Genomic DNA, 24,706 nt, shown 5'->3' with positions numbered 1-24,706 from the left:
AGAGATCGGACCCGAGTCAAAATCGGAATTGAGCATTAAAACCTGTATTGCAACAGCGTAGAGTTCGGGCAATACATGCAATATGCCACGTGGGAAGCCGGCATTGCGATTAGTACGCAAAAATAGTACGAGAATGCGTACAAAGTGTATCCGGTGTTACTACAGCTGTAGAGCTCAAGTTGAACATCTGAGAACTCGTAGTTCACATACAGGGAAGTCCTACGTTATTTCCGTAAACTCAAGCGTAGCGCAGGCCTGTACAGGAAGGACGTGTAAAGAAAACATGGCTGGTGCGAAGGGAGCTTAGACTGTAATAACCCACTGCACGCTGTCACGTCATTTGGTATTAAACCCTGAAAAGTGAGCATTCGTTTCTTTAACGTTTGATTGTTTGGTAAGTAAACAAATCAACTGCACATGCTCACATTAGTAGCTATAGCTCGTGTGTGAGTGCATGCTTGTATCTACCACCACAGGTGATGTGGCAATATAGCCAGTTGTCAGTAGCGTATAACTGTATATGGCATTGATAATCTAGCATTGCATTGCTACGTAGCTAGCTAGTTTGCCACTGTCAGCTAACTTCAAATATATGCGGTGTTGTCTCAACGATTAAACGACTGTCACGATTGATGACCGTAGTTACTTGCAGTTACAAACAAATATTAGCCAACATATGTTATATGTTATACGAACTAACTAACTAGCTGACGATCCATGGCTGCTTCTTAGGTAGCGTTTGCAATGTGCCAACTGTAATGTTGCGATGTGTAGATTGGCATCGGCTCGTTTTTCATGTTTCATATATCTGGGTAAACCGGACGCTCGGTTCGCCTCACATCAATGCATGTCACATCAACAATTGAGGATCAACTGATGTTGGACTCAACGTAAACTAACAGATATGTTTTGAAATGTTGCCGGCGTACCATTTCTACGAAATATCATTTGTGTCCGTGACTGAGACGTGGACTGCACCAGTGATGTTGTAATTAGTACTCCCGCTATGGGTTTTGCTTGAACAGTTAAGTTAGCCTCACTGCTGGTTTGTTGATCAGAGCTGCGTTTATCGTCATACCTTTCAAACTTGTACACGACCGCGTGCATGTACACATGTTGGCTGGAATGGATACTTTATTTAGCTGTTATTTTATTAATATGTAAAAGGGATATCTTAGTGATGGATGGGACGTTGCATCAGCAGCTCCTCTCAAATACTAGAGGCTGAGTTTGTCCACTTGAAGACCCCGCCCCTTTATGCTTTTATTGGTCTTTCCCCACGCTGTAATTTTGGTAGTCAGTGGATCATGCCTGGGGTAGACCGGTCTGATGTAATTTCCAAAGTTGTCTCAAAAACAGGGTGATACTGACGGAATAGTGTTTGGCAAGCTTAATTAAGGCTTTCGGGACGATAGGTACGAATCAGGCTGTATATGATAATTTTCGTAAATTTCACAAGTGCAAATGACTGAACGCTCTGACTTGCTACCTCGATTGCCTGTTCTGTTTTGAACAGATAGCTCTAACTTACTCTTCAGATATCTTTGTACTTCATTTATATGTTTAAGCAATGAATTCTCTGTAACCATTGCATTTTTTTGAACGGAGCTTTATATAAAAAAATGTTTTTCAGTTGTGCCAGTAAGTTGTGTATTGTTGTTCTGTAATTTGGTGGTGGGTCTCTTTGGTGATACAGGTCTCCTGGCTTTAGTGAGGTCAACATGCTGTTGCAGAGGCTTGCCTTGTGCTCGCGGTTGAAGGGGGGGAAATGGAACGCTCCGGTAAACACCTTTCCCCGGCTATCCAGGGCGGCATCCCAGGCCAAATGTGAGTGTCACTGATACACCATTGCAACTCTCACCTGTAACTGAGAACTGTGTGTGGAATTGTCACTTGCACTACACCTCTGTGTGCCTTTTGACCTCTGTTTTCTATTGGGTAAACATAGGAGAAAGTACCACATTCTAGTTCAGGTGGAGGTGTAGTATAGCTGTATTTGTAACCAAAATATTACCCTGAAAAATAAATAAATCCCAATCGGGACTCTGTCATTGTACTTCAACAGAGTTCTTAATAGCTGTATAAACGAGAAACATGTAAGTCAATGTTAAGCAAGTGGGCATGGATAAGCACATCTGCCAAGCAAATGGAAAATAATATCCCAGTGAATGCCATTAACCCATACGGGGGAGATTTATATTATTTTGTATGGCAAATATCCACCAACCTCTGCTGAATTTTTGTTTGATCATATGGTTAAAATAATTACTGTTTGGTCTACCAGAGGAATCTATTAATCTTGCTCTGGCAGGAGTGAAACAACAAGCTTGTCCTATCTCTCCTAATACCTAAGGGTGGGGGGGGTGGTACGGGCATCCGCCATTATCACGTTGCACAATTGGGGTTTGGGTGATAGGCTGTGAAACATTCCCAGATGACCTGGTTATGTCCTACAACTCTGATCGAAGCACTGGAGATAATGGCCGCAGTACTTAGGCTTTATCATTTCCCACCAGCTTGCTTTGTTTTCAGCTGGTCTGGCTCAGGGGCAGCAAGATCTCTTTTGTCAGCTGTAGCTTTGGGCTGCTGACTTGTCGAATTTTGTGCCATCATTTTATTTTGGGGGGGGCAGCATGTGGGGACAGTGAGGGGGCTGTGAATTCTGTGTTAAGTTTTAGCCGTTTCAGATGCCTTTGCAGCTTCTACTGTATCTTAAATATGTTGTTTTAGGAAACAAACATACATCTCTCCCTCCTTAAAATGTGTGTATATGCTCATATGACCTTATCGCCTGCTCCCAGCTTTTGCATGTGCTTGCTTCAGACCAGCTTTGGTGTTGGAAGGTAGAGCTATGCTGGTCTATACGATGCAAAATGTGTTATTTTGCAGGGTCATTTCACATTTCAGTTAAATGGGCTCTCCTTATCTCTCACCAGCTCTCTAAGCATTCAAGACTCATTCCAATTGCATATTTTTCACCTCCTTTCTTGTGTATCGATTGACGTCTGCCATCCTTAAGGAATGTTCCTTCTAGGAGCGAGAAGTCAGGCATTAGGTGGCTCCCGGAGATTTACTGAGCAAGAAAACATGGGCGCAATGCTTTGTGGAAGTAAAGTTGTGGACATTTAAGTGATTAGCCTGCGGATCCACCTCTCCCCATATGCCACGCATCTGCCACATCTGTAACTGACGTGGCTTCGAACTGACATTTGAAGGAGCGAGGACATTCCACTTGCTTAATTCACTTGCTTAATTTCCCCCGATTCCCTTGTTTTCACCTCATTTTATCACAATCTTTTGTGCCTTGCCCGATGTCTGGTGCTAGGACCAGGGAAAAGACGCTAGGAAAGGAAGAGGTAAAAAAATAAGCGATTGGAATGAGCCCCCTGTTTCCTCACTGGCTGTGTGGTGCTATGGCTGGTAGCAGTGAGTCAGAGGGTGCCATTTTGGGAGGGAAGTTAAGGGCTGTCCTGCCTTCACGTATTCTTGTCTGCATGACCATCTGACTCATCACCCGATATAGCATGAGGTCACTGTGATGTAATTATGGTTTCATCATGCCATCGCTGCAATGTCCTTTATAGTTCTGTGACACTTCATATGACAAAATCATTTTAATTTCACCAAATAACGGCACATATTACACCAGTGGAGGCTGGTGACTTCCAGAATTGAGGAGGCCATTTTTTTCCGCTTGCTCACTTCACTCGCGATGGAATGTTCCCTGTTCTCTTATCTGTCTTTGTGCTGGCCAAAGGCATACTATTTGGAGTGTAAGCTACAGTCAGAAAGTTCTGGCTGATGAAATTCATTGTGCAGAGCTTAGCCTTGTGCCTTCCTGAAGAAATGACATTGCTGTAAGTCTATGAGCCTGCCTGATAATTAAGCTGAGAAATGACATTTGGATGTAATATAAATGCCAAGTGAACACGTGTAAAAGGCAGGAATTTTAATTATGTAGTTAAAAACAATTTTGTTTAGCTTACATTTTTCATTCTTCTACAGCTTCAACAGGTAATCACCAATTTAATCAAGTTTAGCATATAAAAAAGATAAGATAACACTTTCTTTATCATATGTAGTTTTATTCAATATATTTAATATAAAATATGTAAAAATATGGTTCCAGTTGGCTTTATCTAACGTTAACGTTATCCACTAGAGGGCAGCACTCTATTCGTATTTAGAGTGAATTTCCTCACAGAGCAACAATTCGGTAATTTGATATGGAAGATTATTAAATTGACTTGTAATAAAACGAAATGGACTACATTAAAAATAAAACTGTTCAATAAATCCCAAATGGTGTCTAGCATGACCTATTGAATGTCATTCTCACTCCCTAGTATCTGGAATCTGCATATCTCCAGCCCAAGAGCTCAAATTGCGCTAGAATCTCGCCGACTTCCGAGGTAGTTTTAAGCAAAAGTGTTTGGCCAAATGAGCTGATGATAGCCAGGGGTGTTCGCTAAATTCCCTGAAAAGCACAAGTTGATAGGACACTCGTAGCCACTATGGCGAGTGTTTGTTTGACTGAAGTGACTAGCGAATTCTCAAAATGGCTTCTGTGTTGAATAGGAAAGGAAAGGATAGTTGATTCCAAATGAACCAGTAGCATGTGATTGGACGAACAAAATGTCAATCTTTCAGCCCTGGACACAATGCATGGTGAGGCCAGGCCTCCGTTGCCCACCCATTTTCAGCGATCAGGCCAATCACATATTGGCATGAAAAAAAATGCATTACATTGACTTCTATGAGAATCTCATTTCCTAGGGGAGGCCTGGCCTGGCCTGGCCTCCCTTAATACAAACTGATAGGGAAATCTGGCCTGTTGCTTTACAATTGCAATATTGGGTTTTAGCCATGGGAAAATTTAGATTTATGAACAAAACTAAAATAATATGAATATAAAAAATAAAAAATATGTTTTTTGTTAAAATAAATAAATAAAATAAATATATTTATTGTTTTTTTTAAATCTCTCTCTTCTCTCAAATTATTGGGGAGGCCAGGCCTCCTCCACCTCTATGGAGGAGCCTCCACTGTATTACACCCATACTAACATGCACATGTACAAATTGATAAACATAGATATGGAGTAGAGAGTTTGAAAGATGTTTTGTCGGTACACTAGAATGGACACAGAAGCATCTTGCTACTCAAGTGCCAGCCAGTCACCATGGTTGAGGCATATCTATGTTATTTATGTGTAACTCTGTATAAATGCCACCAAATTGTAGTAAATGTGTAAACATTCTAATTGGCATTATGGCTATTCTTCCTCTTGTCCTTTTCGCAAAGCATTTTTATTTGACCAATTAGATTGCTTTAATGAAAACCCCCCCCCCATTATTTTCTAAAAACTACAAGGCATGTCTGACGTGTGAGCCATAACATAATAACAATGATGCCATCATAATATAATTGTGTCATTTGTACCCTGATGGCAAGCAAATTATCAAAACGTGTGTGTAGTGTTCTGCATGGTCAATAAGGATTTTGATTTTAAAAACAATTCCACTGCTTAACCTCTGCTTTTCAATTTGTAAATGCTAGCTAATCAGGACTTTGTGATTTCACCATAAAAAATTACCATGGTTAATTGGAGGTAGTAATTGTAGACTGTTGAATCGGATCTTTAACAACTGGACTGTGATTTAGATGTTTAAAAAACCCCCCAAAACAGCTATGAACAAATGTAAAAATAAAAATCGAATTTCACGCAAACTCAAAAAAAACCCCCAAAATATTTAAACAAAATTGTCAAACCATCCACCCCCATCGCGCAGTTGGCAACACCCAACTGTGTGAATTGACTGTGAGTAGCAAGAAGCTCCAAAGCTCCCTCACTCTGAATTAGTAGCTTTCCCAGAGTAGCAGCATTATCTTTGCCTCACTGCTCGATGGTGAAAAGGTGACTGGGACCCGGAAGGTTGGTGGTTCAAGCCCCGGTGCAGCCACCATAACATCAGCTGCTGGTCCCCTGAGCAAGGCCCTTAACCCTGCATTGCTCCAGGGGGCATTGCCCCCTGCGTAGTCTAATCAACTGTAAGTGTTTTTGGATAAAAGTGTCAGCTATAGACCAAAGTAGTATTATTCATTATTATTAAATGAAAAGCAGTCCAAATGCGGAACACCCGCTCACGCCTCACAATCCCATCTCCTTCACCCCTGACCCCTGACCCCTGACCCCTGACCCCTGACCCCTGCTCGTGGCGTGGTGTCCTACGCTCTGCATGGCCGTCATCTGTTCATGGCTTTCCGCGTCTCTTCCCCCTCAGATCTACCCCCTGTCTGTGCACCGTCTCTCAGACACGCTGCCGTGCGGCACTGGAGTAACGTCCCTTTCATTACAGTGCCGCTCACCCGCACCCACGGTAAGTCCTTCGCCCACCGCAGCGAGCTGAAGCAGGCCAAGCGCATCGTGGTGAAGCTGGGCAGCGCGGTGGTCACCCGTGGCGACGAGTGCGGCCTGGCCCTGGGACGGCTGGCCTCCATAGTGGAGCAGGTGAGGTAGCGGGGGAGACCCCGTGGAACGTACTAAGGGGGTACAGGGCAGGACTTTTGGCTTTGCTTGAGCCTGTGATTCATTCAGTTGCAAAATGGCGCCTAATCATGTCATACATTTACTTGTTTACGAAGATTCTATTTGAGGTGGAATTCTATTTATTTAAGGTTGAATTCTAGAGATTCCCATGTCTGCATTTAAGGTGGAATGGTAGAGGTGGTTTTTCTGCTTTTAAGGTGGCGGTCCTGCAGAACCAGGGTAGGGAGATGATGATCGTGACCAGTGGTGCGGTGGCTTTTGGAAAGCAGCGGCTGAGACACGAGATCCTGCTCTCTCAGAGTGTCCGACAGGCTCTCCACTCTGGCCAGAACCAGCTCAAAGACATGGTGAGTCCATCATACAGAACTAGCTCAAGGACATGGTGACTCCATCTTACTGAACTAGCTCAAAGACATGGTGAGTCCATTAGTGTGTAAGTAGAAAAGAGCAAATTTGGGATTTCCTAACATTCATTTTCCAAAATATTTAATATTTAATATAATATTTAGTATTTTGTTAAATAAAGTAGCATATTCCATAGTAGACCTCTTTTAAGATAAAAACTTGATTGAGGGAGACGTTGGAACGTTGGTTGTTGATTTGCTTTATTTTTACATGTGCCTAAGCACAGTACTGTAAGTGCATTCGGGCTGTACTTACTTTGACACTACTGTTTGGCAGGATAACAGGTTCTGGTTTTTAAGAACGTTTAAATGACCCTGCTCTAGAAAAGTTTATTATAAATAAAACATTATTATTTTTATTGTTGTTAATCATCACATTGTCTGGTTGGTGTGTGCGGTCTTTCATTCCTGATATGAATCGATTCTGATTGATTGCTTATTGAATCAGAAGATTGATTCGCTGATTGTCTGTGTCTGGCTCTGCTCTCTCCCAGGCGGTTCCGGTTCTGGAGGCCCGGGCCTGCGCGGCAGCAGGCCAGAGTGGCCTGATGGCCCTTTACGAAGCCATGTTCACCCAGTACAGCACCTGTACTGCTCAGGTAATAATCATGAATAATTCCTCGCTTTTTTTTATAGCACTTTCCTCACCAGCCGGTGACTCAAAGCTCTTTACAGTGATAAGAGGGAAACTAACCTCAACCACCACCAATGTGTAGCACCCACCTGGGCGATGCAACGGCAGCCATTTTGCACCAGAATGCTCAGGGCACATCAGCTGAGGTGGAGAGAGAAAGAGATCATTATTTTCCCCAATTAAATCAGAGGATGATTAGGTAGCAGGTTGAGAGATCTAGATTTGGGATTTAGCCAGGAGACCTGGGAACCCCCTACTCTTTGCGACGAGTGTCATGGGATCTTTAATGACCACAGAGAGTCAGGACCTTGCGTTTCATCTAAAAGACGCATCTGCTATAGCACAGTGTCCCCATCCCTGCAACTGTTTTGGATTCAGATCCTTTTCTGTGTTCAATATGATCTTGCCTTCTGCAATTGAGCCAACCAAGAGGATCAGAAGGCGGGGTTTGCACTTTGAGAGGATTTAATAGGTTCCATTGCATCAAACACGCTCAGAAAACGTAGAAAAGTATTTTCATCCAAAACAATAACGTACAGTGCATCCGGAAAGTATTTACAGCCCTTCCCACATTTTGTTGTTACAGCCTTATTCCAAAATGGAATAAATGCATTTTTTTCCTCAAAATTCTACGTTTTTTTGAAATTTTTGCAAATTTATTAAAAATAAAAAACTAAGAAATCACATGTACATAAGTATTCACAGCCTTTGCATCCTGTTTCCACTGATCAACCTTGAGATGTTTCTACAGCTTAATTGGAGTCCACCTGTGGTAAATTCAGTTCATTGTACATGATTTGGAAAGGCACACACCTGTCTATATAAGGTCCCACAGTTAACAGTGCCTGTCGGAGCACAAACCAAGCATGAAGTCAAAGGAATTGTCTGTAGACCTCCGAGACAGGATTGTCTCGAGGCACAAATCTGGGGAAGGGTACAGAAAAAATTCTGCTGCTTTGAAGGTCCCAATGAGCACAGTGGCCTCCATCATCCGTAAATGGAAGAAGTTCGGAACCACCAGGACTCTTCCTAGAGCTGGCCGACCGTCTAAACTGACCTATCGGGGGAGAAGGGCCTTAGTCAGGGAGGTGACCAAGAACCCGATGGTCACTCTGTCAGAGCTCCAGCGTTCCTCTGTGGAGAGAGGAGAACCTTCCAGAAGGACAACCAGGCAGCAATCCACCAATCAGGCCTGTGTGGTAGAGTGGCCAGACGGAAGCCACTCCTTAGTAAAAGGCACATGGCAGCCCGCCTGGAGTTTTCCAAAAGGCACCTGAAGGACTCTCAGACCATGAGAAACAAAATTCTCTGGTCTGATGAGACAAAGATTGAACTCTTTGGCATGAATGCCAGGTGTCATGTTTGGAGGAAACCAGGCACCGCTCATCACCTGGCCAATACCATCCCTACAGTGAAGCATGGTGGTGGCAGCATCATGCTGTGGGGATGTTTTTCAGCGGCAGGGACTGGGAGACTAGTCAGGATTGAGGGAAAGATGGGTGCAGCAATGTACAGAGACATCCTGGATGAAAACCTGCTCCAGAGCGCTCTTGATCTCAGACTGGGGTGACAGTTTATCTTTCAGCTGGACAACGACCCTAAGCACACCGCCAAGATATCAAAGGAGTGGCTTCAGGACAACTCTTTGAATGTCCTTGAGTGGCCCAGCCAGAGCCCAGACTTGAATCCGATTGAACATCTCTGGAGAGATCTGAAAATGGCTGTCCACCGACGCTCCCCATCCAACCTGATGGAGCTTGAGAGGTGCTGCAAAGAGGAATGGGTGAAACTGCCCAAAGATAGGTGTGCCAAGCTTGTGGCATCATATTCAAAAAGACTTGAGGCTGTAATTGCTGCCAAAGGTGCATCAACAAAGTATTGAGCAAAGGCTGTGAATACTTACGTACATGTGATTTCTTAGTTTTCTATTTTTAATAAACTTCTTTCATATTGTCATTATGGGGTGTTGTGTGTAGAATTTTGAGGAAAAAAATGAATTTATTCAATTTTGGAATAAGGCTGTAACATAACAAAATGTGGGAAAAGTGAAGCGCTGTGAATACTTTCCGGATGCACTGTATTTGTTGACTCGCAGCTCCAACTTCCCAATATGTCTCAATAGTAAGCTCTGTCCATGGTCAATGTTCATGTCATTTATAGAAAAAAATTCTTCTCATGAATATAAATGTCTGTTGCTACTGCTCTTTTTAAATTTGCTTCCATTTTCTTTTTAGAATTATTTGCTTATCAGAAACGTTTTTGCAGTGGATTTACATAGTTATTTATTTATAATCCATTAAAATAGACAGGTTAAGTTAAATTATAAAATTGTTTTATTATAAGTACTTTCCTCAAGCTACTCTTAGTAACAGAATCTGCAACTTTCTATTTATGCATGCAGTTCTGCAGGTGCACACAGCCATGATCATTTTCAACCGTGCTTCACAGAGGGACACAAAATCCCTGATTTACTAAGACCTTCTGCATGTGAAAAGTCTTTGAACGCAATGTCAAACGCTCGTCCGGCAGATCCTGGTGACGAACCTGGACTTTCACGACGAGCAGAAGAGGCGGAACCTGAACAGCACTCTTCACGAGCTCCTGCGCATGAACATCGTGCCCATCATCAACACCAACGACGCCGTGGTGCCCCCGCCCGAACCCAACAGCGACCTGCAGGGGGTAAACGTGGGTACAGTGCAGAGGGGGAGGGAGGGGTCGTGGGACGGTTAGCATCCCCGCGCTCCCTCCCGCCAGTCCCCCCGTTCCCTGATCCGTACCGTCGCTTCGGAGCTGCATGCCGGGAGGCCATACAAGGCAGTGCATGTTGGGAAAGGGCTCAGTGTCTCGCTCACCTCTCTGCTGTGGAGAGGTTGCATGGTGTAGTCGCTCCCTTGCTGTGGCAGCTTGCGCTTGTTTCTCTGTGGCTAGCACTGTTCTGCTTTTGGGCTCTCTTTCGCTGACTTGAAGTGACCTCACGTGATGGTAGAGTAGCCGGGTCATGGTAGATTGGCAGTCTGAAAAGAAAGCATAGACCTTGAAACCTGCCCGTAACCCGACAGCAGCTTAGCTTCTCCCATCTGTACTGAAACAGGCCATTTGCCTCCAAGTGTCTTCTTCTCAGTCAAGAGAATATTCTGGAAGGAGAAGAACTGCCACCGTTCTTTCTGGCCCCACTCCCTAACTCTGGCACTGCCTCCCACCCTGCTGCCCCTCGCTCGGGTAGACTGTCCTGTAGACAGTCCTCTGCTATCTATTGCACTGTGCTACACCTGTTTCTCACTCTCACATAGATGTACACACACACACACAGGCACACACACACACACAAACCACATTCCTCTCAAAATGGTTTCCCTTCTGCAGGTGATCAGCATCAAGGACAACGACAGCCTGGCGGCTCGACTCGCTGTGGAGATGAAAGCAGACCTGCTCATCGCTCTCTCTGATGTGGAAGGTGTTTATGTTTGTCTGTGTGTATTTGTCTGGTTGCCTCGGGCATTAATGAGTCCCTCTTACTGAGAAGTCACCACCAAACACCCTTCAGGTTTGGCACATTCTTCTTTTTGTTACCCATGAAAAGGGTCAATGCGCCTTGCTGTTACATTAGAGCTAGATATTTTAGAGGAGGACCCCCAACCAGGCTCAAAGACTCAAAAGTGGAACGGGTTATATAAAAATGTTTTCCAAAACCAATAGACATTGCCTGTGAAGGCCGGCCAGGGGACCCCCTACAGTACCTTCATGGACCCCCAGGCAGGCCCTCTGTTGAAAACCCAGGGTTTAGAGATGCTGTTCAGGTTGGGTGCCTTAATGAATGGTACATAGCAAGAACAAACCTTTTGAGTTACGAGCCCAGTTCCCCAACCATCGTGCTGCTCAACGCAACTGTTGTGCTGTGCTGCTGCCACTGCCACCATTCATCCCTTCATCATCTAACCCACAATACCATCCACAGTTATATAACCCACAATACCATCCATCCACAGTTATCTAACCCACAATACCATCCACAGTTATATAACCCACAATACCATCCATCCATTAGCTAACCCACAATACCATCCATCCATTAGCTAACCCATAATACCATCCATTCATTATGTAATTCACAATACCATCCATTAGCTAACCTATAATACCATCCATCCATCCATTATCTGACCCACAATGCCATCAATCCATTATCTAACCCACAATACCATCCATCCATTATCTAACCAACAATACCATCCATCCATTATCTAACCCACAATACCATTCATCCATTATCTAACCAACAATATCATCCATCCATTATCTAACCCACAATACCATTCATCCATTATCTAACCTACAATATCATCCATCCATTATCTAACCCACAATACCATTCATCCATTATCTAACCTGGTCAGTGTCACGGGGGGGGGGGGGGGGGGGGGACTGCGGAAGGAAAGTGGAGTACCTGGAGGAAACGCACAGACACTGGAAGAACATGTAAATTCCACACAGAAAGGCCCAGGTTGGGATGCGAACCAAGGACCTTTTTGCTTTTAGGAAATGCTGTCCAGATCCCCCGGAAAGCGACACACTGGCACTGTTCACTGCTGGAACCATGAGTAGAAGTATAATTTAAGCAATCTCTCCCTTCCCCCATTTATGTTTTCCTCAGGATTGTACGACAGCCCCCCAGGGTCAGACGACGCCAAACTCATCGATATTTTCTATCCTGGTGACCAGCAATCCATCACCTATGGGACAAAGTCCAGAGTTGGGATTGGAGGCATGGAGGCCAAGGTTTGTTTACAGAGAGACACGTGTGTGCTAGAAAAATAATCTGAAAATAATGTTACATACATACATACACCCATATACACACACACACACACACACACACACACACACATACACACACATGTGCATACAGGGGACCCAGTCACTCTTGACAGGCATTCCCAAGCGGCCTGTAAAAACTTTATTTGTTTGTTTATTTATTTTAGGTGAAATCCGCGCTGTGGGCCCTTCAGGGGGGCACGTCTGTTGTCATCGCCAATGGGACGGACCCCAAAGTCACGGGCCACGTCATCACGGATATCGTCGAGGGGAAGAAACTGGGCACCTTCTTCTCCGAGGTGAAGCCAGCTGGTGAGTGCTGCTTCGCAGGGGCTAAGCTAATCAAAGATAAATAAATAATAATTAATAACACCGTTCCACGCATAAACAAACAAAAACAATTACTAATGATGTATAAAAAAGGTTTTGGCCAAAGATGGAGGCAAGGGGTTGAAGTTAGGGGCAAGGTTTCTGAGCCCTGCTGAGGTGACTGGGTGGTCGCTGTGGTGACTGTGCTTTGTTGTTCCTCCCTGCTGAGCAGGCCCCACGGTGGAGCAGCAGACAGAGATGGCACGACATGGCGGCCGAACGCTGGCAGCTCTGCTGCCTGAACAGGTGAAGACTGATCAGCACCTGCAGTCTCTCTCTCTCTCTCTCTTTCCCTACTTTGTCACGTTTGTCTAATTTAGCAAAGTGCCTAGTGCATACTTAACTTGTTATACGTGCACCTGCTGGGGGATGGAAGCGGTTTGATTTATTTGTGTCAATCTGGTCACAGTATACCTTTGAAAGTGTTAAAACTCACTTTCTAATTTTACTGTCTCGAAGCTATAGCGACAACAAACTTTCAAGGATTACCTTTTTTGAAGAGACCAGGATTTGGCCTGTAGGAACAGTACAATTTTTCAAAAAGGGGGTGCTTAAGAAGGAGTTGCTACCTTTTTCTGTTTCTATTTGTCTGTCATAGAATGCCATTGTAATTGAAACGCGGCTAACTGAGTGTTGGCTAATAATAATACATTTGAGTGAAGTGTCACAGCTAAATTCAATCAGCCAATTGCTAAAAATTTTAATAGATTTTGTTGGAAATGACTGTTGCAGTGACGTTGGGTGAATCTTTGTAGCACAAGTCAATTTAAAGACATGAGGTATGAGTGGTTGTGACCGAGGTTGTGACCGAACGTGTCCATCTGTCTCGTCACAGAGAAGTGAGATCATCTGCTACCTGGCCGACCTTCTGACTGAGAAGAAGGATGAGATCCTGGCTGCAAACAAGAAAGACATGGAGCTGGCTGCCAGTACAGGTAAACCATACACGCCTATCATTACAGGTGAAAAAAAACAACCTCACGCTCACCATAGTACTATGTGCTCAGCTGTGGTCAGTACAGTTAATAAGACACAGTAATCTGTCAGTGAAGGTGCTGTACTCGCCTGATTAGTAAACCACTAATTAACAAGTTGGTAGTGTTAATAAACCACAAACTCTGGAGAGTTTGATATGAACTGTGCCCTCCTCTCTAGAGTTAATAAACTGCAAACTCACCTGTTGGTAGAATTAATAAACCACCAACTCACCTGTTGGTAGAGTTCATAAACTACAAACTCACCTGTTGGTAGAGTTTATAAACTACAAACTCACTTGTTGGTAGAGTTCATAATCTACAAACTCACCTGTAAGTGCTTGTAGTGAACTACACACACCATTGTAACCTTCATCCACATGCCCTCCCGCCCCACCCATAGGTAGGCTGAGCCCGCCCCTTTTGAAGAGGCTGAGTCTGTCCTCTGCCAAGCTGAACAGCCTGGCCATCGGCTTGCGGCAGATCGCCGTGTCCTCCCAGGACAGCGTGGGCCGTGCGATTCGGCGGACGCGTGTGGCCAACAACCTGGAGCTGGAGCAGATCACCGTGCCCATCGGCGTGCTGCTCGTCATCTTCGAATCCCGCCCCGACTGCCTCCCCCAGGTACATTAACCAATCACATTCAGCCTTTTCTTTGTTGTTACTATCTACGAGGGGGCGGGGGGCTAATGAGGGTAAATGGTAAATGGTTGGCATTTATATAGCGCCTTTATCCAAAGCGCTGTACAATTGATGCTTCTCCATTCACCCATTCATTGGCTGCCATTCAAGGCCCCGACCAGCTCGTCAGGAGCTTTTGGGGGTTAGGTGTCTTGCTCAGGGACACTTCGACACAGCCCGGGCGGGGGATCGAACCGGCAACCCTCCGACTGCCAGACGACTGCTCTTACTGCCTGAGCTATGTCGCCCCCATAGGGTGTGGTGTGCTAAGACCCTGCAGACTCCACTTTGGTTTATGGAAAGGAGACACCGATCAGATTCTGTGGGTAGCCTGTAGCCTAGTGGCTAAGTGGCTTTACTGGTGGCTTTACGTTAACCAGTCAGATTCAGAACCTTTCTCTGTTGTTACTGTCTGAGAGGGATGGTGACTGGGGCAGGGGGCTAATGAGGGTGTGGTAACATGCAGCAGACTCCCCTTAGGGGTGTCCCTTCCATTAACCAGTCAGATTCAGGGGTCAGCCTGTATCCTAGCGGCTAAGTTACCCTGAAGGTTGGTGGTTCAAGCCCCAATGTAGCCAGGATAAGATCCGTACAGGTGTCATGCCCTTGAGCATGGCCCTGAACTCAGCATTGCTCCAGGGGGGATTGTCCTCTGCTTAGTCTAATCAACTGTTAGTCGCTTTTGATAAAAGTGTCAACTAAATCACAAATGAATTCATTACGATTCAGGCTTTTTCCCGTTCGTGCTATCTGACATGGAGGGTGACCGGGGCAGGGGGCTAATGAGGGCCTAGAGAGACTAGAGGATTTCAGATCTTTTTTGTTTGCACAGCTGCATTGCATCAGCTTGCTGCTCCATCTTGTGTACAGGCATGTTTGCTCATTTGATTATATTAATTGCGCAACTGAACATGCGATATACCCTGTGGGGGTAAATAATCTATGTAATTAGCATGTGCAAAGCCACAGCAGAAACCTAGGAGGATTGCTGGGAGCATAGGAAACAGGGTACTCCCAATTCTAAATCTAGTGATGAACATGTCTCTTAGTCAAGCTACAAGCTAGCACAGGCTATCAGGCTGATAGACCATAAATTGCAGTCTGTATCAGAATTATGGTAGAAAAATATATCTCAGCTGGAAACTGACAGATTGATATGAACTGTGCCCTCCTCTCATAGGCTGACCACCTTGTGTTGGGGCCGTCTTTAACAGGGCATGTCCAGACATGTATGAGCTTCTAGCTAATGGCTGATGGACAAGAACACTGGGGTTCTTGTTGTAGTTCTTACTATTAATATTGTTTTTGCCGGACTCGTACGCGCATGTGCGAGATGGCTTACGCAATACGTACGAACAGAAGGCTCTAACAAGATGGCAGAGCAAACAGCTATGCCGAGTCGGCTTACATATAGGTAATAGACAGTGCCCTACCACAATGCAATGCTCTTAAAGCCACAAAATGCATTTTCTAACATTCTGTAGTAATACAAGTAGCCTATTGAAATGCCTCTATTAAAGAAGTACATGTAGTCGATGGGAAAATGTGAGTTATATTTAACATTGCTTCTGGTTTAATGGGAGAGAGGGCTCAGTAGTACTTTTGCGTTGACAGGCATGGGTCATTTCATAGTTTCTACCGTACATACTTCCCCTTAGATACATCAGGGTCTGGCTAAACCAGGCTCGCCTGGTCTTTTTTGAGGAAGTATGGTGATGATGATCATCAGGGCTGCTCACACAGCTTTGCTTTTTCAAGTTTATACTTCATGCAGCTGAGTTTGTGCCATAGCAGATCTGGTTTGGTAATATACTATATATCAGTTCTGCCAATGCAAATAGACTAAGTTGGGTACAGTGCATGACATGGATGTAAACAGTATTTTTAATTTTACATTGTCTCTGGTAAATGTGTAAGTAAAAACATGTTTGACAAAAATTGATGTCATAAATATTTTGTCAGGCAATTTGATATGATTTTGATATTGTACACTCAGAGTACTTTTAGGGTGTCTGTCATTTTGATCTATAAAGAAAAAAAGTGCGTTTCACTTTTGCTGTGTAAGGATGTGAAAGCTTTGAAGCTGAATATCTCTGAACCGCTCAGAATGCAAATAGAATAATCCCCACGGTCACAAAATAGTTTTGGGTTTATTGTCCAATTTCCAGAGTTATTTCATCACTGCACCACACGGCCACCAGAGGGCAGTGTTTACTCCTCCCAGACAGCCAATTAGACTGTGTGCTCCCTTACCTGCAGGTTTCCGCTCTGGCCGTCGCCAGCGGCAACGCGCTTCTGCTGAAAGGAGGGAAGGAGGCGGCCAACACAAACCGCATCCTCCACCAGCTGACCCAGGAAGCGCTCTCCATCCACGGGGTCAAGGACGCTGTGCAGCTGGTGAGGAGGACCCTGACTAACACACACACACACACACACACACACACACACACACACACACATATGCAGTCAGCAATGCTATACAGTTGTTGAGATGCAATGAAACTTTGCTTTATTGCTAGTAGTTTGGACTAGTTGGGTGCCATAAACCTGTCTGCACAGTTCACATGTTCCTTCATGAAAGAAACATTCAGTCCATGCTGTTGTCAACAACAATTAAGGGGGGAACATACGCCAGACTGTGCAAGCTTGTGTTTGCAGGTGTCGGCCACTTGTCTGTACATGCACGTCGTACATTTGATGCATTTGTACACAATGCGTGTGTGTGACATGGAGTTTGTGTATCATTATGGTATTATTTGTTTTGGCACTTTCTGGCAGTAGTGCACTTCATATTGGGCACTTGCATTGCAATATACCCAACGCTAAATCCTGCTACATTTTACCTGGTGATTGATTACATTTCCATGTATACATTTCCATGTATTCATTATGTTTAATATCTAATATCCGATAGTTCTGTGTTCTCCTTTTAATGAATGTTTTTTTTTATATTGCACTGTGGTTTCCTGGGGCACAATATTTTGTCCTTTTCTTACTCCGTAGACCGTAGAGAACAGCCATGAACCTGAACTTGACTTGTGCGCGGCGTGTTTTGTTGTGTTGTAGGTGAGCACCAGGGAGGAGGTGGAGGACCTGTGCCGGCTGGACAAACTGATTGATCTGATCATCCCACGCGGCTCGTCCCTGCTGGTCCGGGACATCCAGAGGGCTGCCAAGGGCATCCCGGTGCTCGGGCACAGCGAGGGCATCTGTCACGTGTACGTGGACTCGGACGCCAGCGTCGACAAGGTCATCAAGATCGGTGAGTCTCCCGGCGAAATCGCCCAGATTCATTTCTTGAGGTGAAAGGGGGGCCAGGAGTTAGGTTAGTGCTGTTCAAATTGTCAAGAACTGTGAAAAGGGGCAGTATAACTGTGAATTCTCAGTTATTCAGTTATACTAACTGAATTCTCAAGTTATACTGAGAATTCCTGAATAGTTAGCCCATTGATGGTCCAATGATGCCAATTTTGTGTGTGTTTTGTAGGAATAACATTTGAAGTGTTTCTCTAAATATTGAAAAAAGAGAAAACTCAAAAAGGTTGACTGGGATGTGGTAGGGGCCGTATTGGTCAACATAATTTTGTTAGGTTCACTATTGCAACAGGTCTGCACCCGGTATGTACCAAACTTTATCCTACAGAACCCCAGGGAGTTTTATTAGCCTCAGGGGGACCAGCTAGAATAATTTGAGGTGAACTGGCAGAAGAAATTATATTAATAATATGATAACATAAAGTATCCAAATAAGGGTTCCAGCACTTGTGCTTGGGCACATAGTACAACTAACTCTACTGCTACTATTAATACTAACACAAATATTACTAATAATAACAATGTTTTGTCTCCAGTCAGAGACTCTAAATGTGACTACCCTGCGGCCTGTAACGCCATGGAGACGCTGCTGGTGCACAGAGATCTACTGAGGACCCCCATATTCGATCAGATCATAGACATGCTCAGAGTGGAGCGGGTGAGATCTTGCCTTTTGTTATGTGATGTTATGTCCCAAAATCCCCCCCCCCTGTTACAATAACATTGTACATTCTAGATACGACGTTGAAGTCCCTAGTGGCCAAAACAAAGTTCAAAATAAATATTTCCCTAAAGTAATAGAAAACTCATTTATTATGAAGGCTTAAAAACTAAGTCTACATGAACATTATATTGATGTGAACATTAACTGAAGCTCCTGACCTGTATCTGCATGGTTTTATGCATTTCACTGCTGCCACACTATTGGCTGATTAGATAATCACATGAATATGTAGGTGTGATAAAATGCTCAGTGAGTGTAATTGCGGGTGCTGGACAGGACACAGGCCTACAGAAGACTACAACCCTCAAACTAATACAAGTCGTTATTCTTACTTCCAAAAAAAATAAAAATGGTGAGTCTTCCAGAAGACTTACTCTGACCTCGAACTTAAAGTGCATAAAGTGTTCCATGCACCCAGCCACCTGTCCATACACCATTCAAAAAAGAGGCAAAGAAAGCGAAATCACAAAAACATACCAAAACCAACCCACGCAAGTTTGTTTTAAGTTGCATCCTTCCTCAGCTGCAGCAGGGCTATTTGTAGGGTCTAGGCAGACGCAGCAATCCAGCAATTAGCAGCTTCTTAGGATGAAGCTCCAAATTACAGGGAGAGAGAGAGAGAGAGCGAGAGAGAGGGACAGAAGTGGGGGAGGTGGGGAGGGGTCAAAAATCACCAGCATGTAACACTGTTTTGAGTGGTAACCATGCATTTGAGCAATTCTGGTCTAAGGAGAGTCTGGAAGACTTTGTATCTCTGCCAGCGATTTAAAGACAAAGAGGCAAAGAAAGACCTAAGAGGAAGCAATAACCTTTGTTCCCTCACTGAACAAGAACACAAGATAAATGGCACAGCATGTCTTATGTTCAGTGCATCGTCTAGTTTTGCCCTGACACAAAACCCCTATCCGAGTGTTGCCAACTGTTAACCGTGTAGTCGACTGTTTTCATTGATCAATTAAGCGCAATAACAAAAGGCTCTGCGGCTCTCCAGGACCAGGAATGAAGGCCACAGCAGTAGATGTTTTTTGCGTGACTCTGTCCTGTTTCCCTCTCAGGTGAAGATTCACGCAGGGCCCAGGTTCGCCTCCTATCTGACCTTCAGCCCCTCAGAGGTCAAATCCCTGCGCACGGAGTACGGCGATCTGGAGTGCTGCATCGAGGTGGTGGACAGCATGCAAGACGCCGTGGACCACATCCACAAGTACGGCAGCTCCCACACCGACGTCATCGTCACGGAAAACGGTGAGCACACCCTCTTGACATTATTTTTATCTTAACCTTAACCAGGGATGTGCACTGAAAGACTCGAGAGGGAAGTACAGTTCCAAGTGCTAGGAATGACCACAAAGATAGGAACTTGGACCTTGCAGATTCATCTCATGAGATCAATCTTGGCGGCACGTGGACCCAACAGCCGTTGACCTCACGCGAATGTGGCGTTTGTACGTCTGCGTTTGATTTGACAGGAACAATGACTTATAGGCAAACTGAAGAGCTGTAGTTTGAGCATGTTATCATCAATGTTGTAGCACTGGCTGCACCATTCCATCTGTAGTCTTGACGGCCACAACAAGCATGAGTACAAAATAATTTAGCACCAGTTTCATGGACACAGATTAAGCCTACTTCTAGACTAAATTCAATTTAGAATGGAGATTCTCCATCCAAGTTTAGTCCAGAGCTACACTTAACCCCTTAAGGTATCACCCCTTTTCTTGACACAAGTTTGAAAATTACATACACAAAATAATTGGTTACTATTCTTGAACCCTTTTGACTACAGGCATAGTCTGATGTGTGAATGGTAACCCTTTGGGGTTTGTTTTCCAGGAGTCAGAATTATTAAGTATTACTAAAGCAAAGTTACAGAAGTTCAAACACAATGGAAGTGGAAGATGATACTGACACAATATTGTCTGATCATCTTTACCTAAATGTTTTGAGTGGCGCACAAGATATTGGATAGGCTACGAATGAGGATAAGTACATTTCAAAATAAAGTTAGTTATTACATGCTGTACATTTTTTTATCAGGATTTGAGTATGAAGTGTGGGAGTGTGCAGACTGTCTCGTGATTTCTGTAAAGTTGTCCTGCTTTTCCACAATGCCTGAGTTTTGAGCCGCACTGTGATTGACTCCTCTATCTCTCTCTTTCCCTCTCTTTCCCTCTCTCCCCCTCTCCCTCCCCCTCCCTCTCTCCCCCTCTCTCTCCCCCCTCTCTCTCCCTCTCTCCCCCTCTCCCTCTCCCTCCCTCTCCCTCTCCCTCCCTCTCCCTCTCTCTCTCTCTCCCTCTCCCTCTCCCTCTCCCTCTCCCTCTCCCTCCCTCTCTCTCCCTCTCCTTCCCTCACCCACAGAGGAGACAGCCGAGCAGTTCCTCCAGCAGCTGGACAGTGCCTGCGTTTTTTGGAACGCCAGCTCGCGCTTCGCTGATGGGTACCGCTTTGGACTGGGTGGGTTTTTTCTCCCGATTTCCCCCTCTCCTCTCGGCACAGCTGTCGGCCCCTTGGGCGGAGACGCCCGTCCGGATACGGCGGCGCTAAATAAGCGGGTGATGCGCGGACGGGAGCATCTGCACAGCGAGCGGACGGTGTTTGCTAATGCGGGTTATGGCTCCCGGGGGCATGGCTGCCTGTGTAGCTCCAAAGGTTAATGCCTCCGGTGGTATCGGTTCTGCTAACTGCATGCTTAACAAGTCTCTGAAGTTCACATTCTTGCGCATGAATCAGTAAATTATGTGTCTATGGGCACGTCAACTTCTGCGCATTCCTTCCTATTTCCTTGTATCTGGGGTTTTTCGGTCTAGAGCCAACAATGCTAGTTTCATTAGGTGGTGTCAAACTACAGGGTATGTAGTTTGACCTATGGGACTAGTCTACTGAGGTTGACGGGTGAGCGAACCCCATAGCTACAGTGAGCCGCCTTGTGTGAATCAACTATTTGAATGTTTTGCATACAAAAACAAAATTTAAAAGCGCAGATTGGTTGAATCACCACTGATGACGTACAGTAGCTCAACTTTACACAGACCACTCGCTCTCCCAACACTGCGGAATAAACTCTGCCACTAACTCACCGACCTCTGTCTCCCCCTAGGGGCGGAGGTGGGCATCAGCACGGCGCGCATCCACGCCCGGGGCCCCGTGGGCCTGGAGGGGCTCCTGACCACCAAGTGGGTCCTGCGTGGCGAGGGCCACACGGCCGCTGACTTCTCCGAGCAGGGCAGCATGAAGTACCTGCACGAGAACATCCCCATCGCCCCATCCCTGCCCGGGCAGAGGAGCTCCAACTAAGCCATCCTCCCTCCCCTCCCAGCCCATACCAAGACACACCTATAGGACCCACTTCTATAGCACTCTGGTCCTCTGTTGAGGGCAGTCTTCAAGACCAAAGTCCTCCAATCAGATTTGGCTACTGGGACCAGCCTCAGCTCTAGGGGGAGTCTGGAACTCAGCTTCCCAAGCAAGAAGCACAGACGCACCTCTGACCCGGTTATAACCTCTGACTAACCAGTCCTCTTCGTGTGTAACCACATTTGCAGTCCCATAGTTACATTTTTCTATGAAATTAATCCGAAAATCCGAGATGGCCGACGGCTTGACCAGATTCAGGTCACGTGAGGTTTCAGGTGTAAGTCCGTTGCTGCTCGAACAGTTTACAGTCTGAAACTGGGAAGACCCATCCCTGCTGTAAATGAGCAGGAATGAGGGGGTGTCAGGCAGAACCTTAGCGCAGCTGTTGCAGAGCCATATAACACAATACAGGACGGATTTGACTGTTCTAGGGCTGTAATTGAGAAATCGCAGAAAGAATACAACCTGCAGCAGTTGATGGATTGCATGGAGTACACGTTACATGGACCCAGTTCTCATCCAGGGTAAAGTGCGTACGTTGCCCTGCATGAATGCAGTTTTATTTTTATCTAATAAATGTATTCATGCACCTGGCTCATGGTAATTAAAGCAGGGTCCTGCCTTGGACTTAAACCTGGTTTTTGGGCCATTTTCTCGCCTGCCTACATTGTCTACTCCAGTGGATTTTGCCATGTGTCCGGCATCATTTCTGATATCATTTCACTGAAGTATAGGCGAGTGGAAGCTCAGCTAGAATACTGGCACTCTTCTTGGCCCCCCACACCTCGCAGATTTTATAAGCTGTCTTTAAACATCAAAACCAATTCACCTCGCAATCCCATCATTGTACACCAAATCTTTTTTTTTTGTCTGCTTTTTTGATATTTGTCGCACTTCACTACTCTCTGGGTCCCGAGCCACAGCCTTGGGGACCGGCACCTCTCTGCTTTATCCCATACATCCTCTCTGCATACAGCACAGCGAGGTTACAAAACAACCTCATTTCCCTTGCAGCAGGACGTTCCTTGTAAATTACAGCAGGTGTTACTGAATAAAGTTTTTGTCAATGATTCTGCAGTGGTTTCTTTTCCCGCCATATAGGTGCTTATTTCTTTATCTTTTTAAGGTTTAGTTTTGTGGACAGAAATAGGTCTGTAATCTTCAATGGAGATTTTCTCTTAATTAATTGAACTGAATTGAAATGGAATTGGTCCCTCCCCTGGCTCTCGGTTTTTGTCTTTAGTCACCAGACAGTACTCAGTGAGGTCCGTAAGTACTTGGACCTCAGTTCTTTTGGCTCTGTTCTCCATCCACATCATGTGGTCCATGTCAGATTTGCATCTCTTTTTCTACATAGTCCCCACATTTTAGAGGACCAAAAGTAATTGGACACTTTTTTCTGATTAGTTTAGTGTTCAATCAATCACTTCCTTAGTGCAGGCGTAAGAGAGCTTTCAGTATCTGGTCTTATTGCCATTCGTCAACATGAGGACCAGACTTGTGCCTATGGAAGTTTTTGAAGCCATTATGGGCCTGAAAAAGCCTGAGGCATAGGCCAAACAATCATCTTATTGAAACAAACTTTGGAACATCATTAAGAAGAAAGAGAGCACTAGTGTATGTTGCATTGCCTGGCTGTGGGATGAAGCACTATCCCATGAGTTTGGAGACATTCGATTGAACTTGAGCAGATAAGATGCTTCTGTACTCTTCAGAATTCATCCTGCTGCTGCTATCAGCTGTTACATTATTAATGATAGGCAAGTGATCCAGCACCTGTGGCAGCCATATATGCCCAAACTATAACACCCCCAACACCATGTAGGGGGGTGCTTTGGATCTTGGTTCCTAAGTTCCTTTTGGCCTACACACTTTCCTCTCGCTATCACTCTGATACAAGTCAATCTTGGTCTCATCTGTCCACAGGACCTTTTTCCAGAACTCTGCAGACTCTTTTAGGTACTTCTTACAAAGCTAGAACCTGGCCATCCTGTTTTTGCAGCTTACTAGTTAAAGGTACAGTAGATCATTTTGGACAGTCAAGAGAAGAATTGCAGGAACAAACACGCTCAAGCCACAACACTGTTTATCCCAACCCTTCTCTGTGAACGTGCTGAAGTTGAAACGCTATTGACTGTGGCAATTAGAACCAATTTTCAAACAATGAACTTGAATTATTGTACAGCGATGCAATGTTTTGGTACCGGCCCGTCAAATGCATTTATTGAAACTCAACTTTAAGGACTATGAACACAGGCAGAGTGTGAGTCAACATGTCAGTGAGCCTTTTTCAATGATAGGAAGGGATTTACAATGGTCAAAAATCTTACCTATTGTACCTTTAAGTTTCCTGATCTGTTGAAGATGGGTGTTTGGGTTTTTTTTTGCCTATAGTGAAAATGATTTGGTCATGAATGTAGAGGTCTTGCCCTACCAATGACTGAGCTCACCAATTCCTTCCTAACAAATTATTTGAAATTACGTATGATATCTAAATTTCAATATTTAAGCATAGGGTTTGGCCGATGTCTCTGTTCTTCTTATTTCTAAGCCTCATGATGGCTTCCTTGACTGTCACTGGCGTTACTTAACTTTGGTCCTCATGGTGACAAATATCAACCACAGATTCCAAAGGTTATTAAAAGCCTACAACCAAGATTCCTGCACAAAATAATTGACTGAATACACCCATTTAATCAGAAACAGGTCAGAAGCCAATTACAATTACTTTTGCTCCCCTAAAAAGGGATACAGTTACTAGGAATACCCGATATGGATATGCACAGCCTCGTATGTTTTCATTTCAAATCCAATGTGCAGGAGTACAGAGCTAAAAGAGCAGAAATTGTTCCACTGTCCAAATACAGACCTCAATGTATGTCTCACTAA

The 24,706-nt window shown here is 44.7% G+C and overlaps 1 protein-coding gene across 5 annotated transcripts; it reads left to right on the top strand.

Annotated features, from left to right (window-relative positions):
- The first annotated feature begins 220 nt into the window (after nt 1-220).
- aldh18a1 (aldehyde dehydrogenase 18 family, member A1) lies at nt 221-22,887 on the top strand. Of its 5 annotated transcripts, none has more exons than XM_061232155.1 (18): nt 221-394; nt 1,697-1,827; nt 6,285-6,511; nt 6,748-6,897; nt 7,449-7,553; nt 10,118-10,270; nt 10,955-11,045; nt 12,243-12,367; nt 12,571-12,715; nt 12,945-13,018; nt 13,608-13,707; nt 14,150-14,370; nt 16,687-16,824; nt 17,494-17,689; nt 18,279-18,400; nt 19,522-19,708; nt 20,822-20,917; nt 21,561-22,887. In XM_061232155.1, exons 2-18 carry the CDS (start codon nt 1,722-1,724, stop codon nt 21,755-21,757), a joined length of 2,433 nt encoding a protein of 810 aa, XP_061088139.1. In that variant the 5' UTR covers nt 221-394; nt 1,697-1,721; the 3' UTR covers nt 21,758-22,887. The 5 variants fall into 5 exon arrangements, with proteins under 5 accessions (XP_061088139.1, XP_061088140.1, XP_061088137.1 ...); XM_061232156.1 differs by having other exon boundaries at nt 222-394; nt 6,360-6,511; nt 10,118-10,276; XM_061232153.1 differs by having other exon boundaries at nt 222-394; nt 10,118-10,276.
- Nucleotides 22,888-24,706: the final 1,819 nt, after the last annotated feature.

This window comes from Conger conger, chromosome 2 (assembly GCF_963514075.1).
Source record: "Conger conger chromosome 2, fConCon1.1, whole genome shotgun sequence".
Taxonomy (NCBI): Eukaryota; Metazoa; Chordata; class Actinopteri; order Anguilliformes; family Congridae; genus Conger; species Conger conger.
This window is presented reverse-complemented; position numbering and strand designations above follow the sequence as displayed.

Bases quoted from the DNA above. Each gene is read 5' to 3' on its own strand.
- aldh18a1 (XM_061232153.1), top strand. From the start codon at position 1,722: ATGCTGTTGCAGAGGCTTGCCTTGTGCTCGCGGTTGAAGGGGGGGAAA. The intron at 7,554-10,117 runs GTAATAATCATG...CTCGTCCGGCAG, and splicing joins ACAGCACCTGTACTGCTCAG to ATCCTGGTGACGAACCTGGA. The intron at 18,401-19,521 runs GTGAGATCTTGC...TTTCCCTCTCAG, and splicing joins ACATGCTCAGAGTGGAGCGG to GTGAAGATTCACGCAGGGCC.